The sequence below is a fragment of the Nymphalis io genome, chromosome 27 (assembly GCF_905147045.1).
Source record: "Nymphalis io chromosome 27, ilAglIoxx1.1, whole genome shotgun sequence".
In the NCBI taxonomy this organism is placed as follows: Eukaryota; Metazoa; Arthropoda; class Insecta; order Lepidoptera; family Nymphalidae; genus Nymphalis; species Nymphalis io.
In genome coordinates, this window is record NC_065914.1 from 3,694,641 (window position 1) to 3,710,199 (window position 15,559).

The window sequence follows — 15,559 nt, forward strand, 5'->3', positions numbered from 1 at the left end:
AAACACAAAGCGAATTATTTTTGAAGCGCAAGTAACGGTTATGACGGTGGTAGAATAATGAATAATGCGTAAGTCGTAAACGTTGGTAGGATCATTCGTAGCCAATATAAAAGATCCGTCGCTCCAATGCGCTTGCACCGGTAGGCGGGGCCTCAACACAGAACAAAGGACGACGTCACAACGGAGATAAGCAATGCGGGTTGTCCACTGTGTACGTTCGATCGTCCGTTGTGTCGTCAATCCAATATTCTATGTTGAGTTGGAATGTGTTGTGTAGTATGTTTGTTTGGACGTGTGTTTATGTATGTTTATAATATGTGTGTAAGTATGTATGTTAGTGGGATGCACATGTGGTGGACGCCACAGTTTGATAGTTCAGGGACAGGAGCAATTGATTTACGTACTTCTCGAGGCATAAGTGTCAACACTACCAACTTTGAGCGAACAAAAAAAGCACAATTAAATTTTCATTGATCCGACTCGGGGTACTACTCAGGACGTGAAGCTTGCAGCCTAGCCATACTGGCCAATAAACCGAAAAGACAGTGTCGCTTTTAATAAGTCAAAGGATTTGCTCATGTAAACGGCTGGTTAAGTATCATTGATAGTCATACAATGTACAAGCGGTAGGCGCGTCCATGTACACGAAGCCTTAAAACCTTTCAGATATAATCGATAATGCTGTCCTTACTAGTTTTACTTATAGCTTTATTTACCTACCCATTGTTCTATATACAAAGGGATGGTGCTTTTCTAAATGCGAAATGGTAACAACAATATTTTCTATACCCATAATATAAAAGCCAAAACCATAGACTAAGATAACTACAAAACATTCGCTCTTAGCGAAATTCGCTTATATCTGAAAAGTAAATCCATAGCTAGGTATTTATCAATTTCCCCACTAGCGAATATTTTAGTTAAATTTATGAAACGTGGAACCAGAATTATGATATTGAATGATTGAAGACATTATTTAAAAATATATATTTATAAAAATACATATTATTAAAAAATATTAACTGCTACCTGCTTATTAAATTTTACCAATCTTGGGAACTAAGATGTTGTGTCCCTTGTGACTAGTTATACTGGCACACTCACCGTTGAAACCGGAAGACAACGATACTAATTATTGCTGATTAGTGGTAGAATGTTTGAAGAGTGGGTGGTACAAACCCAGACGGGCACAAAGCCCGTACCTAGTAATGTCATGTCCCCAAAACCGCTGATCTACGAAATCTTTTCAAAATGGGCAAATGGATGGGCAAAAGTAAGACAAAATAATATATTAAACCAAGTTGTATCGAAATTTTGCCTTTAATTCGTACCAAGCAACCATATCGTTCAAATTATAAATAACCATTTTGAAACGCAGGATAGCGAAGGTCGTGCTCACAGTGTGCAGCACGGTGCGACCGGGGACGCCGCGAGGGACTTGGAAATTGACAGCGGACTCGACGTGAGTTGGCCTATTCTGGTCCTATTTTTGTAGAACATTCCGAACCGGTTGTAGCTTTACTTGAATATAATCTAAAATGACTATTCAAAAGTGCTAAATACTTGAATGAAATCAACATAGATTTATAGAGATGCCTAAATTGCCAGATCACTTGTTATCCAAAGTTCGCGGATTAAAATATCTGGAGTATCTACCCCAGATTTATGCCCAGGCCAACAAGGCACCGGCACCACCAGCCGAGGGTGACCACCAAGCCCAGAATAATATAATTTTACTCTAACCGCTTCGGAATGAGGAGGTCTTAAAGCCAGTGTCAGGGTCTTTCGATCTAGAGATCGAAAGACCCTGTGATAGATCACATCATAAGAAAATATCGTGAGGGTGGGATTGTGTAGGATAAAATAGTACCATATGTGTTACACGGGCACTGGAGTAACATCGAGGAATAAATCCAAAACTTTCTCCTTAAGAGACGAGGAGTGTAAACAAACACTTGAAATCGTAATGAAAAACCTGAGATTATATTGTAACGTTTTATAATAAGCTATTCAGTAAACCAAATAGGTGTTTTTGCCCTCTATAGAAGTCAACCCGCTTTTTTCTATTCTTTTAACTCGTTACTATATTTGATGTGTAAATATCTTAGCCCGAGGTGCTAAGATATTTACACATCAAATATACACTGTATACTTGATACAAACTGAGACTTCGAGTGTTAAACGAGTGAGCGTAAGATTTCGAGCGTCAGATGACGTCAGCGTGAGATTTGTCATTGTAAGTGTGTTAACGTGTGCGTGAGATCAGTACAAGAGCTTACATGTTTACACAAAAATTCTCATGAGTACCTATGCACCCACAAATATAATCAATAACTTCACCAATATCTTCTAGCCGGTAGACGATGACGGTCGTGGTTCTCCCGGCAGCACGGACGAGACTGAACGCCCTTCGTCCACCAAGTCTGGCGATAGCGATTGCCCGGATGCCGCTACGAAGGTGACTATTATGCAGCTAATTTTTTTTGTTTTAAGATTATAATGGGAACTGTTCGTATGGGGTATAATAGAACCACCTCTGCCCGGGGTATCATGAATAACTTCAATATCACATATCTATGAAAAAAATATATTATAATATATTTGAAGACGTAAGAATTATGTAAAATCGAAAATAAAATATAGTATATGACATTTTAATGGCCGCCATTGTCGTCCAATATGTTGATTTTATTAAATCAGTCAGTGCGCCCGTCCGGCGCTGGCGCTGTCCTGAGAGCGAGAGACCAAGAGACCGCGGGGTCGCTAGACAAACGATCACACGCGCTGCTGACATACACATGACTTTATATTTTATATTTCCATCAGTCGGCTACATAATAAAATAGGCATCTTATATATAGGGGTCTCATACCAACCTACATGACATACATCACGTCGTGTGGTGTTGCTATTCTAATGAGTGACGTCGTATACCCGCTTAAATTTATTATCTCTGACATATATATCACAACATGTATTATATTCAAAGTTGTATGTTGTAGTATTTTAAAGTTGCACAAGTGATATTACAGTTAGCATGTGTGTGCACAAACACAAGTGCACACTATTTCTAACTCTCATAATCCGATACGATTGGAAATCCGCAATAGCGCGATTTTAAGGGGTTTTTGCCCTCGCATAACCACCGTGGAACCCGCTTTCGCCAGTGGGTTTCCTGAATCGACAGAAAAACCCAATAACTTTTACTTGGTAAGCCTTTGTCTACCCCTCCGGGTACCACCGGGTACTACCGGGTGGTTTGTCTACCACTCACTCATCATATTATGTACCATCAAACAAAAATAATATCGTTGTATTCCAGTTTCAATATATAAGTGTATATATTTTCGACGATACATGTATTTATGTTTTTTTTTCCTTGCTAGCAATCATCTCAAGACAAAGAGTCTAGCAGTCCGGAATGCAACTCGCTGCTAGACCCGTCCGTGCTCTGCGACTTCACCACGCAGGCGCTCGTCTTGACCGTTCTCGCCACACTGGTTAAATATACCACAGGTAATAAATAATAATAAATAAGGAATAATACTCAACACAGAATACCATAGATAATAAATAAGCGTGTTAATAAATAAACGATTTAGTAATAATTGATTTCGAGACAAGATGTGGAGAAATGAATTAGTTTTTAATTTACATATATGATTTAATTGTCAAAAAATAAAATGAAAGATAAGGAATTCAAGTAATTTTTGGCACAATGTTTTGTCCTTCTCTTTCGAAAGTCACATTATTACAGAAAGAGACAGTCGGTGTGAAACCGTTTATCCGTCTTAAGTTATAAAGTTTGTAGTTTTAGTACGTATCGAAAACAACAGATGGCGTTAATAGTGTTTTAAATCGCGCTAGCGCATTTTATTTATAATTTATATTATATTAGTGACAAAACATTACTTGTATAACAAAAAATATTTCTCGTTCGGTTCAATAGATGGCGTTAGCAGTGCTTTAAATAGCTCCCATGTGTTGTTGTCTGAATGTGTTCGGTTATTTGCTCTCAAGGTTAGCAATTGCACCGATATGTGGATGAATGTATGACGATTTTTATACTGATTTATATATGTTTGATTGTAATAACGCATTAATATATACACACAATGTATATACATTCAAACACAGATGCACTCTATTTCTTCACTTCAAGTTGCAGGTAAAGTTGTTGGTCATGTACTTCAGTTCAAGTACATGACCAACAACTTTACCTGCTTTCCGAGGCACGGAAGTGTACTTCCAACTTCCAGACTCTGAGCCGCTACTGAGAATCTTTAACAGAAAAACTCGATAACTTTTTTATCGGCCCGACCGGATTAGATGTCGGATTTGAACCCAGGATCTCGCGATCTGTGGCGTTATAGCTAGCCACTAGACGAAGAGGCAGTCATTACACTCATTACATACAGTATACATGTATATTTATCTTGTATATAGATGAAGATGAAATAAGGATACTGTACCAGTACCTGGCGGAGGGCTCAGTGGTGTTCCCGAAAGTGTTTCCCGTCATGTAAGTATTTATTTTTATTAAGTATTTATATATAACCATTATTATGACCTCTGTATTTATATATAACATAACAGCTCGTTGATGACCCATAACTGGACAAATCTTAAGTACGTTATATACTTTTCTATATCCCTGATATTTCGTATGTAAAATTTCATGATGTTCGGTTGAGTAGGTAAGACGTGATAGGTCTGACGCTCTCAGCGTCACGGTAGCATGCAAAAACGATTCCGTGGCGCTCCTCGTTAAGACGGAAAGGGTACCGCTGGTTTTTTAGTGGCTATTCCGATGTTCGGGGCGCACTCGGTGCCTTGGACACCGGCGGGCCCCACGTACCCCCCACTGTTCCCGTGGGGGAAACGCGTAATGTGTTTTTCCAGCGTTAAAAAAAAAGGTAACACGTGATAACGTAACAAACAAACTCCCTTTCGCTTTTATAATATATGTGAAGAAATAAAACCGACCCTATAAAAATGAATGAAGTATTCGAATTTTAGTCATGAATCTGTAGAATAACAGCTGTGCTAGATGAAGTGTGTTCAGCAATCGTCAAAGTGACTTGGTCTAAATTATTCAATACAATTCATAAAATTACTTTTACCAGGGAGATTGTCTGTCGCCTTAGAGGGGGGATTTGACAGAAAAAAAACCGCTGAGTTTCTTTCGCCGGTTCTTCTCAGGTCTGAGGTGCTTATTTCCGAACCGGTGGTAGATTTATGACAATCAATAAGTATGTGTAACGCTTCTATATTGAATAAGATTTTTGATTTTTGACTTTGAGTCGCTCCGGGTCTTACTTGGCACAAAGGTTGTCCATTACCATACAGCGTGGAAATGTGGCCTGTGTTATGGGCTTTGCGTCGGGTGGGAATCGAGAGGGACTTTTTTAAATTTGATTCAAAAAAAGTCATTAAAAAATACATAAAATTTTTGAATACATGATAAAAAGAATACATATTGTTTACAAACAATTTGGTTATTTCTATAAATGAAATTGATAATCGCTATGACTTTATTCACGTCCGCTGATGAGTAGGGTACCATTGACTACCATGGTCCATCATAATCAGACGAGTCATCGATATTTTTAATTATCATTACAGCCACAGTCTCCTGGATATGAAGATCAACCATGTTCTAATGCATTGCCACGATCAAGTGATTCTGAGCGCGGTACAGAGCATCATACAGGTAATAATTTTTTTTTTGGCATTGGCATTGTAAGATATGTTAACCATCACTTAAATCGCCAATGCGCCACCAACTTTGGGAGCTAAGATGTTAAGTCCCTTGTGCCTGTAATTACACTGGCTCACTCACCCTTTAAGCCGGAAGACAACAATACCAAGTACTGCTGTTTTGCGGTAGAATGTCTGATGAGTGGGTGGTAACTACCCAGACGAGCTTGCACAAAGCCCTACCACCAGTGAAAAGAAGAAAAGAAAAGAGTAACTAATAATAATATAAATTTTTATTGCCACACGTAATAAGGAACATCAAAATAAAATTAAATGAATGCCTAAGGAGGTGGCTCAGCTTAACCTGCAACGGGAACACGTTCCAATGCAGAGCTGTTTTTGAGCCATCCCCTCCTCCCTGAGATGTAAGGTGGGTGAGACTGCAGGGTTAACTGTGATTCTGTTTCTGCGTGCGTGTATAATCTCTAAAAGAAACTACCGAGTATCTTGCCGATTCTTTTCGGTTCTATATTGTAACATGGACTTAAAAGCACTCTTAATAGTCTACTTGAATACATTTTGATTTTGAAACAACTTTCAGAATATGATAGCGTCGGAGGACGCGAGTCAGCAGCAGCTGCACTACATGCAGAGTTGCGGCTTCGGAGGCCTCTGGAGGTTCGCGGGGCCCTTCACCAAGGTATGTCCTTGAAATCAGAAAATAAATTACTTGAAGAAGAGCCGGTGTTAAAAATATAGCTGGCATCACTAGTACATTAAAGTGGCAGTACCCTGGTCACGTATGTCGAAGGACCGATGGCTATTGGATCAGACGACGCCTAGGATCGGCAATCATAATGTAAAGCGTCCTTTAACCACGTGGATCTGAAGAAGGTGCTGGACTGGAAGGCGGAGAACCGAGAGTGTTGGCGCAATTTCGTAGAGACCAAATCTCTAGCAGCGGATGATGTTTATATAGCATATAAGAATTGCAGTTAAATTACAACTCAATAGGTTGCTACAATCTGCAATCTCCTGTCTGCGATATAAAAATTTAGATTTTGTCGTTATGAATTGAAATCAATGTTTGTTCACGTGTCTTTTGTGACATCAAGTCTACTAATAATAAATATATTCATTGCACAGGTAAAAAAATAACAAAAAGGCTTATTAACAAAAAATATTTGTTTTTTTTTTTAATTTCCTGGTATTATGGAAAATATATTATAGGCAGTAGAATTCGTGCGCACTCACTATCGACTGTACCCCCTAGAACCAGTGCACGGTGGTGAGCAGCAAGCTCGTGTTCTGCCTGAGGATGATGGTGCAAACCTGTCTCCCGGATGACGACTGCGTGCGGCAACCGCCCCCCGACCCCGACCGACCCGATCGACTCGACCGACCTGAGCGCCACTCGACCTGCACGACCTCGACCAGTGGTTTCCGGGTAAATACATACCTGCATACGTGCATACATACATATAAGGTCCTCGGTTTCGGCCACGGCGGCCAATCTCTTTCGATAGAAAAACCCAATAACTTATTATTGACTTGAGATTTGAACTGCGGCCTTACATCTAGCCACTAGACCAACGAGGCATACAAACATACATACATTATTACATACATAATCAAATCAAAATATCTTTATTCAAATAGACTTCTACGAGTAATTATGAATCGTCAAGCGCTACCACCGGTAGGTGCCTATAATTACACTGGCTCACTCACCCTTCAAACCGGAACATAACAATACCAAGTACTGCTGTTTTGCGGTAGAATATCTGATGAGTGTGTGGTACCTACCCGGACGAGCTTGCACAAAGCTCTACCACCAGTAAAACCCACTAACGCAGCCACTGATCCACGCGCGATATGCCGCCTGCTTAGGTTACGCGTACCCTTGCTGATGAGATCTGAGTGAGGAATGTAGTATTCCATCCCTAACAGAATCTCATCAGCGACAGCAGCGGCGCTGGCAGTCGGGTCATTCCCATTGAAACAACGTTCCTTCCAAGGAACTGACGCGTAGTAATCGCGCATACCGTCCTAATCTGCCGACTTCTAGTGCCAAACGCGACGTTTGCATACCGCTGGTGGCAGCGGCTTGGCTTGTGCCAGTATACCTAGAAATGATTTAACTTTATTAAGACTGAAGCTATTCCGTTTCTAGTATAAACACATTTTTCGAAACAGTTGCACGCTTCAACGCGTACACTACTACAAACTTGTTTCTACACACACACATACACAACGTATACAAACAAACACGCACACACGCACACGCCTTATTTTCTTTCTGTATCTTATTTCCACGTTCACATCTAACATAACCGATTTCTTAATTTTTCCAGGGTAATCGCCAACCTACAATATTCTGTCCAGATCAAGAGTCGTAGTTTAATAATGTAAGTATCAAAAACTGTGTCAAATATTATTAAGAAAATCAATTATTTTATAATATAAAATATATAAACAAATTACTATGTATGTAATGTTTTTATCGAAATAATTAAGTTTGTTCATTAAAGTGTTTATTTATAAGTATTATGTAATTTACAGGACGCGTTGGCAATTGTAGAAAAAACTGCAAACGAAAATTAATAATACCAAACCCATACCTTAAAAAAGATGGTGCAAATATCCACAAACGTAAAAAAACAATGAATCGAGGAAAGGAACAAAGCATTCTGTGCCCTATTGCTAAAAGGCCTAAAGTATATTTTTGATTCAAATGTAAATATCATTTGCTAAATCGTTTAAAAATAATAAAATTAATTTGCAACACGGCATAAAGTTCATATTGTTCATACCAACAGTACTATACAAAAGGGTTATGTTATATTGAACAAAGAACATCTAATCCTCGTTTCTATTTATATAACAAAAGAAAAGGTTATTGATATAGGCCCTTCTAGCACCGGGACACAGCGTTATATATAATAATAATTAATATGCTATTAGTTAATTACTAAATTTACGCGCAAAATGTATTTAATACCGATATAATTACAGTAAATACACAGTAGCACTTCTCTTTTTTTCAATTTCAAGTTCAACTAGTTCCGTTACAAACTTCATCGACATTCCAAATGATTTATTCGCGAATCCATAATGATTAAATACGACTTAATTGATTATTTATATCTCGACCAATGACGTCATATCCATGTAATGTCAAAGCTCTTTATTTATCTTTAATCCTTGTTTTAGTTCTCACACGTATTTTAGATTTCGACCAATGACGTCACGCCGATTCAAGGTCAATAGTTGTTTGTTTATCTGTCACTCTGACGTCATTGGAATCGATTATCAATGTTGATCGAATCGGCAACAAGCCGAGCCCATTATTGTTTCACTTGAATTTATATATATATTATTGTTTTCATGCTGGATGAAGTAAATTTATTTTTATATATATCGGCCGTGTGAACAGGCGTTAAAGTAAGTGTCCTGTGCTCCTGCTTCTGAACTGCTTGAGCTGGTCATGTTATATGAGATCACGTCGGGGTTCACCAAAGGGGTCACCAATTATACCTTCCTTACCTTAAACTTCAATTAAATTCGACGTCCGATTAACACCTGGGTCACAGAGCGCCTGAATATAATTACACATGTGTGCACACGGCACATATACATTTCTATAAACACAAAATCTAGACAAGCATCCATACATCGATATATATTTTGCCCATAACACTTAGGTGCAGTTAGGTTTTGTTTTCTTTTAAAACGTTGCACAATGATGATTAAAAAATGCTATGATAGTTTTAAAGAACGCGTAGCTGATAGTATTCGTGATCACTCGTTAGTGAAGGGAGGGAAAGATATATGCAACGCTTTTGCTAAATATTTCGCATCGGTATAAATAGAAAGCACAAATTATGAGGTAGTAAATAGTTCTTCGACATTAATTTTGAACAATCGAACTCAATTTCGGAATTCTTATGCACCATTTAATAATTGTAAGCTTACTGAAGATGAAGTTTTCAAACAACTCTCTACCTTAGATCCACTTAAGGGGTCCCTTAAGGGGCCCAGATTATCTAGCTCCGATATTCCTGAAAAAATGCGCTAAACAATTGGTTGCACCACTAACACTTATTTATAATTGTTCTTTGCAAACAGGTATATTTCCAGCTAAATGGAAAATTGCTCAAGTAACTCCGATACATAAGTCCGGAAATTCAAAAGATATTACAAACTATAGGCCTATATCTATTTTATCCGTATGTGGAAAGATTTTGGAAGGCATCTAAGATATCCGGTCTAGTTTTTAGGCAAATGAAAATATTTAAGGACCATAACTTGTCAATTCTTGTGTTCAATAGTATTGTACGTAGTATCCTTGAGTATTGTGGCACTGTTTGGAGTCCAGGATACCAAGTTCACTCTGTACCACCTATCGTACACGGACTTTAGATGTAGCCAACTGTTTTCATACGAATCTCGTCTTACTCATTATAATATGAGGTCACTCAAGGAGCGTCGAAGGGTTGCAGATGTGATTTTTTTGTCTAAATTAATAAATGGCCTAATTGATGCACCTGAACTGCTCGAGCGTTTAAGTTTCGCAGTGCCTCGTGACGGTAGCCGCTTACAGAATCGCAAGACGTTTTGTTTGCCTCATACAAGAAGCAATCCGCTGTATAGAATGCTATCTTTTGCTAACTGTTTTAGAGATACTATAGACATCTTTAACGATAATATCAGGGCCATTAAAAAGAAAATGTCCACACAAAAGGGTTAATTTTTAGTTCTATTTTTATATTATTTAGTTACTTTTTAGTTTAGTTTAATTCTGTTTTGCTTTTTAGTTATTTATTTTTATTTTATAGGTGATAGTTTTTATAAGTTTTCTTATGTTTGTTCTAATGTTACGCTGTAATTACTGTAATGTGTGTGTGTGTGTGTGTTAATGTAATTTTTTTTTTTGCTTTTAAGCCCTCATATAAGCATGTAATGTCCACATCGAGAAGACTCAATTGTAAATATTTTCAGTTAAATGTATTATTGTATGTCATTGTTGATTGTATAGTTGTAGTCAGTTTTGTGAACTAAATAAAAAAATAAATTAAAAAAAAAAAAAATAAAAAAAAAATAAACCCAGGACATAGTATAAGGAACATATTTTAAGTAGTTGAATACAGACGCGAGTTACTATATAAACAGATTCATGTAACGCTTAATTATTTACTTATATCATAGTGTAATATTAAGGTTTGTGTGCCATATTTATAGTTATAGTTTGTGGAATACATATATATCGGAGAGTCGTTATCTTCACGGTCGCTCATTGTGGGGCGTCAGCAGGGATCCGGGCAAGAAATAAATACTTCGTATGTTCCAAAGTAATTTTTATTACACAGTGTAGGTAAATCACAACACAACTTGACTCTAAATACTTTTCAATATACACAGTACAGTTCCTAGGCTAGTTTTGCTTATTCAACCGATAGTACCGTAATGAATCCTCGAATAATGAGTGCACGTTCTTTTATTAACGTTTACCCTCTCCAATCTAGGCTCTGTACACGTCACATTGACGTTTGTGTATCGTTGATATTCCGAACTATTGACCCGGATGCGACACGGCCATCCTCTGTTACACGCGTCCTCGTGTGTTAATCTGGAACAAAAGCAAATACCGCACAGTATCATTCACGCTCGGCCATATCTGACCACTCTACTAAAATAACTGAAATAAAAGTCTTGTGTCATCAAATAATTTTTATTCTAAACACAAATTCTATAACAACATTGAAAGATTACACAAACGAAAATAAGTGATTGACTACTGCTGCAAGTTCTCCCCGTACAATTCATGTACACAGTAACTAAATCATCCCTGTGACTGTGAAATCGACACATACGCACGTACACTTAAGTCAACCCTGTGACTACAAGTGTTCAATGATAGTCATCCCTGTGACTCACAAATCAACAGTCATCCCTGTGACTCTCAAATCAACAGTCATCCCTGTGACTCTCAAATCAACAGTCATCCCTGTGACTCTCAAATCAACAGTCATCTCTGTGACTCTCAAATTAACAGTCATTCTTCTAGAGTACTTGCAGCAATGTCAGTTGAAGGTTCTGAAACTTTTTCAGTATCACATATCGGTAAATCACATTTTTCATTTAAATCAATGACTACTTTAGCTCCTGGCATTTTCCTAACCCTACCATGCGCGTACTTATAGGTTCGTTTGGAATTCAAAGCCTTCAACAGGTAGCGGTTACCATCCAAAACTTCTATTATCCTAAATGGGCCCTTGAATTTAGGGTCTAATTTGGTTTGATTTCTTTCTTCGTTTTCAATTAATACAAACTCGCCTACTGTAAATTTATTAAGCTTTGCCTTTGTACTATTAAACCTTTCCCTATCATATTCAGCCGATTTTCCTATATTGTTAGCTGCGCTTTCTCTTAGTGCGTCTAAATCAATGGACATTTCGTCATTTTGTACCTCGCTGGTCATCAATGACAGTGGCCTGGCTACCCTACCGATCATAAGCTCGAGTGGTGAGCACTTAGTAACCCTATTGATAGTACAATTGAGAGCTAATTGCACGTCTCCTAATGAATCCTGCCACGATTTTTCAGAGTTAATCTCTACTGCCGTAAGCATCGACTTCAGTACGCTCATGACTCTTTCAACCTGCCCGTTCGCACGAGAAGAGCCGGTGGCAATTAAATGAAGGTTTATATTTTTGCTATCACAAAATTCCCGAAATTCTTTGCTCGCAAAACACCTCCCTTGGTCAGCGATGATACGAGTGGGTGTTCCAAAAAGTGCTACACTATTTGTTACCCCTTGAATACTACTTTTTGTGTCAATATTAGCAGTGTGATATAATAAAACGAATTTTGTGAAGGCATCAATTACAACAAAAGCGTACTCTTTTACATCATTTTTCTCGCTAAGTTTGCCTGTGGCGTCGATGTGAATAGTATGCCAGGGCGACGTAACCTTAGGTATGGGGTGAAGTTCGGCTTGTATTTTACCTGATCGAGATTTAGCTACCTTACATGTTACACAGCTATCTACAAACCGTTTTACATAGCGCGACATTCCCTCGAACCAATAATGATCATACGCTTTCTCGAGCGTTTTCTCCCACCCAAGGTGAATAAGGGAATCATGAATGTTATTTATGACCGACTATTTCAATGTATGTGGTACAATCGGAAGACACCGTGTCCTACCGTTACGTTGTACCTTTCTGTGCAGAATACCGGATCTAAGGACATATGTATTGGCTGAACTATCTTCCAACCTACCGTTATTCATATCATCGTTAATTTTGATTATTTCGCTATCTTGCTGCTGTTCAGCGGCTAACCAATTTGAAGAGAGCTCGACTATATTTACTCGCTTGTGCTCTACTTTACTACAAGGGCGACTATTGTTCGATGACGATGGTAAAGGGTTTCGAGACAAAAAGTCAGCATGTGCCATGTGTTTGCCCGGTCTATATTCGACATCGAAGTCAAAACATTGAAGATAGGACCACCACATATGCACTCTAGGCGTCAAATCCACTTTACGTTGGGAAGACTTTAATGAATTACAGTCCGTCACTTCCAAAAATTTACGTCCATGCAAGTATTGTCTAAAATGTTTGATAGCATTTACGACAGCGAGTGTTTCCAATTCGTAAGAATGGTATCGTGATTCCGCGGGAGATGTACGTTTGCTAAAATAAGCTATGACATGACGTTTATTGTTATGAATTTGAAATAAAATAGCGCCGTACCCCTCTGAACTTGCGTCTGTATGAAGTTCTACAGGGAGACTAGGACTAAAGATTTTTAAAATCGGTTCATTAGTCAATATTGAAATTACTTTTTTCTGATTTCTTCATGCTCAGGTTTCCAAATGAAATTGCCTTTGAGGGATGTTAATCTATAAAGTGGAGCCATTAAACACGCAAACTGTGCAACAAATTGTCGAAAATAAGAAGCTAATCCTATGAATTGCCTTAATTGCGTAACGGTTTCAGGAGGTGGTAAAGCAGTGAGTGATTCTATTTTTCGCTTATTTGGTCTAACATTACCGTTTTCTACCTCAGAGCCTAAGAACTCAATTTTAGATTTAAGAAAAGAGCATTTTTTAGAATTTAAAGAAAACCCGGACTTGGTGAGAACTTCAAGGACGGTATTAAGTCTGTCAAGTCCCTGTTCTTCCGATTCAGCCTGAATCATGACGTCATCAACGTAAACAATGACGTAATCACGTGCCAAGTTTCCTAATGCATTTACGATAGCTCTTTGAAATACAGTTATAGCATTCTTCAAACCAAAAGGCATAGTCAGAAATTCATATTGACCATCAGGAGTTACGAAGGCCGTACGCTCTATCGACTCCTCATGGCATGGAATTAAATGGAATCCACTAGCACAATCGAGTTTAGTAAAGAATTTGGCTCCTTGTAAACGCGATATTAAATCAGTAATGATGGGGAAGGGATATCTATCAGAAATGGTATTTTCATTCAGTTCCCGGCAGTCAATACACATCCTGTCGGACCCGTCCTGTTTTTTAACTAACAAAGCTGGGCTAGCAAAAGGCGAACAGCTTGGCCTAATTATATTTGCCTGTAAAAGTTCGTCAACTTTATTTCGCATAACGTTACGTTCCTCAACCGATAACCTATAAGGACGTCTTTGAACCGTTTTGCTCGGATCCTTTAACCGTATCTCTAATTCACCTGTCATGACGCGTGTAGTAGGCATACCGGTTACAAAATATTTCGAATAACGATTTAATATCTTTAAAAGTTGTGATCTATGTTCAAAGGGTATATCTGTATCGATACATTTAAAATCAGGCCAAGAGTTTTGGATAGTGCAGCTATTAACAACATTATTTTTTAACAATTGAAAGCTAGTACTCGTCATCACAATCGAAAATCCTAAATTCAAAATTTCACGACCAATCATTATGTCACTGTGTAAATAAATATCAGGTAAAACATGTAACAACAATTCTAATGAGTGCTCATTAATCATAACTTTAGCTAAAATTTGGTCTGTTGATTTTACACTGCTTTGGCCAATACCAGTTAACGAAACAATATTACAACTACGTTTTCCGCTAAACTTCGTAGCCAAACTTTCCTTTATTAATGAACACTCAGCACTAGAATCATAGTGAAAAACATAAGACTCACCGCGATGTTGAAGGTATCCAGTAGGAGGTTCTACTACGCACAGGTCGACACGACGCTCGGCCGATGTACTAGCACTGGTGTTGCCACCGCGGGAGCCAGTTCCTGCAGTACAGCGGCTTGCCACATGTCCCAATACTCCACACTTGAAACATCTGATGCTCGTTGATTTTTCTACACGATGAGAAGTGGAAGCCACGTCAGTCTTCACAGGAGATTTTGGCTTGTAGTTTTTGGGCTTCGATCTACACTCAGCCTGCCGGTGACCCAATTTCCCACAGCCAAAACACTTTAATGTAGGCTGCTTGTAAAATTTTGCTCGCTTGCTATCCGTTGTTGACAACGCCTCTGCTGCAGGAGCTTTTCGCTTTTGATACGAGAAAGCCTGCAATTCTTTTTGTACTTGCTGGCAGGAAGTAATTTCCGTTGTAAAAGCAAGGCGTTGTAATCGTGAGTCGTGTTGAGAAATGTGCGCTAGGGCGGTTGCTACGGCGATCTGTTCTTTGGTGCAATCTTTCCAACGGCTCATCAATGAGGTAATAATCCGACTCGCGCATGCAGCTAATGACTCGTTGTCTTTTAATTTTTCACTATGTAAGTTAATGAGTTTTTCACTATGTAAGTTGTCTTCGAAACAAATATCCGCTGTTGCACACCAAGATCTCGCGTCACTTTCTTCTTTATCA

At 38.4% G+C, this 15,559-nt stretch overlaps 1 protein-coding gene across 5 annotated transcripts in view; it reads left to right on the plus strand.

The window, feature by feature from the left end:
- The window catches only part of LOC126778768 (neurofibromin-like), an 81,083-nt gene extending 70,267 nt beyond the window's left edge, over positions 1-10,816 (plus strand). For 3 of the 5 annotated variants that reach the window (XM_050502395.1, XM_050502397.1, XM_050502398.1), the window contains exons 55-63: positions 1,379-1,462; positions 2,354-2,458; positions 3,387-3,516; positions 4,447-4,522; positions 5,626-5,713; positions 6,302-6,400; positions 6,974-7,147; positions 8,055-8,108; positions 8,263-10,816. In XM_050502395.1, coding sequence (XP_050358352.1) covers positions 1,379-1,462; positions 2,354-2,458; positions 3,387-3,516; positions 4,447-4,522; positions 5,626-5,713; positions 6,302-6,400; positions 6,974-7,147; positions 8,055-8,099 — 801 coding nt within the window. In that variant the 3' untranslated portion in view covers positions 8,100-8,108; positions 8,263-10,816. Of the gene's footprint in view, positions 1-1,378; positions 1,463-2,353; positions 2,459-3,386; positions 3,517-4,446; positions 4,523-5,625; positions 5,714-6,301; positions 6,401-6,973; positions 7,148-8,054; positions 8,109-8,262 lie in introns of those variants that run through there. The other 2 variants (XM_050502396.1, XM_050502399.1) reach the window with 2 other exon arrangements.
- Positions 10,817-15,559: the final 4,743 nt, after the last annotated feature.